The sequence below is a fragment of the Cyprinodon variegatus genome, unplaced genomic scaffold, assembly GCF_000732505.1.
Source record: "Cyprinodon variegatus isolate N-32 unplaced genomic scaffold, C_variegatus-1.0 Scaffold1440, whole genome shotgun sequence".
NCBI classification, from domain to species: Eukaryota; Metazoa; Chordata; class Actinopteri; order Cyprinodontiformes; family Cyprinodontidae; genus Cyprinodon; species Cyprinodon variegatus.
Window position 1 is genome coordinate 86,466 of NW_015151893.1, and position 1,348 is coordinate 87,813.

General features: G+C 33.1%; 1 protein-coding gene across 1 annotated transcript in view; it reads left to right on the plus strand.

Annotated features, from left to right (window-relative positions):
- Positions 1 to 1,348, plus strand: part of LOC107103411 (actin, cytoplasmic-like) — a 28,721-nt gene that overhangs the window by 4,104 nt on the left and 23,269 nt on the right. Inside the window, exons 3-4 of the mRNA XM_015403113.1 lie at positions 144 to 254; positions 386 to 470. Coding sequence (XP_015258599.1) covers positions 144 to 254; positions 386 to 470 — 196 coding nt within the window. The remainder of the gene's footprint in view (positions 1 to 143; positions 255 to 385; positions 471 to 1,348) is intronic.

A 1,348-nucleotide genomic window follows, 5' to 3' on the forward strand; every position in this document is an offset into this window, starting at 1 on the left:
TTAGATGTCACTGAAAATTACACACTGTAGCTTTAAGACTGCTTTAACACGTTAACTTCTGGTCTCTTTTTAACTCACAGTTTTGTAATTAATACACTAAATGTCAATATAAAGTTAAACTAAACTTTGTTGTTATCATGCAGCTCTGGATCCATGCTTTTAACAGTCTACTTCAAATTAATCCTGAAGAGTATCCCATTCTAATGTCAGAGAATGCCATGACACCCAAAGTCCACAGGGAAAAGAAGGCACAGGTCAGTTTGTCTCAGTTATATGAAAATGTAAAAAACAAAATCTAGTTCTAAATGACCATACTGCATTAATAGAAACATTATTTCTTGGACTTTCTTTTGCGAATTTTCATATGTCTTTTTGTTTGCTTCAGATTCTGTTTGAGGACTTCAAGGTTCCTGCATTGTATTTGGCCAATCAGTCTGTCCTGTCTCTCTACAGTTCGGGTCGTACTACAGGTTAATGATAATCCTGCAAATCTTCAAACCCCCCAAAAATAAACAACTTTGTGAATTTGTGTTCTTACATTTAGTTTATCTCAATCAGATGCAAGTTTGTTTTGTTAAGCACCTATAAAGCAACCATAGCTGACCAAAAGTGCTGTGCAGAAAAATAAATTAATCATAAAACATTACAGATAAAACACAAGCAGCTAAAACAGCTAAAAAATGCATAAAAGTAAAATTCACACAATTAAAGCAATCCAATTAGGTAAAGGATCAAATATAAGATATATAATGATATGTATAAGAATATATAAGAATATAATGATAAAATACTGTCTTGATTACAATACCTTTCTTCTGAAGGTGTAAATGATACTTTCAGAAATAGGGGCTGTGTCGGTGTTTCCTCTAGGAGCTTTAACCCAAGGTTTCCCTGGATGTGGAAGCGGTGTGTAAACAGCTTCTGCCAGGAAACCCTATTCCATCATTATTGCATCATTGAACTATAGTAGTGTACTTGTACGCTTTAAACAACAAATCAATAAATTAATTGGATCATTCATGGTTATTTGAGTACAAATATTTAGATTTTGTTTTTGGTTTTTTTACCTTAATGCTCATATTTATTATTGCTGTAGATGAACTCTCACTACCAGAGGGAATTTCTCATTGAATAAAAGGGTCACTAAACCACCACTGTAAATTTTATAAAATAACTGGTCAAAAATACATTGTTAAACTTCATAAATGTAGTTATTAAACTAAATTCAATATTCTTTTAAATGCACTGATTGATTTCAAAAGTATGTTCCCGTCAAAGCCCCAGACCCCACATCCAGTGGGACTTTGGACTGAAGGCCCCCCTCTTTTTTTTGACTAAACACCAAGTA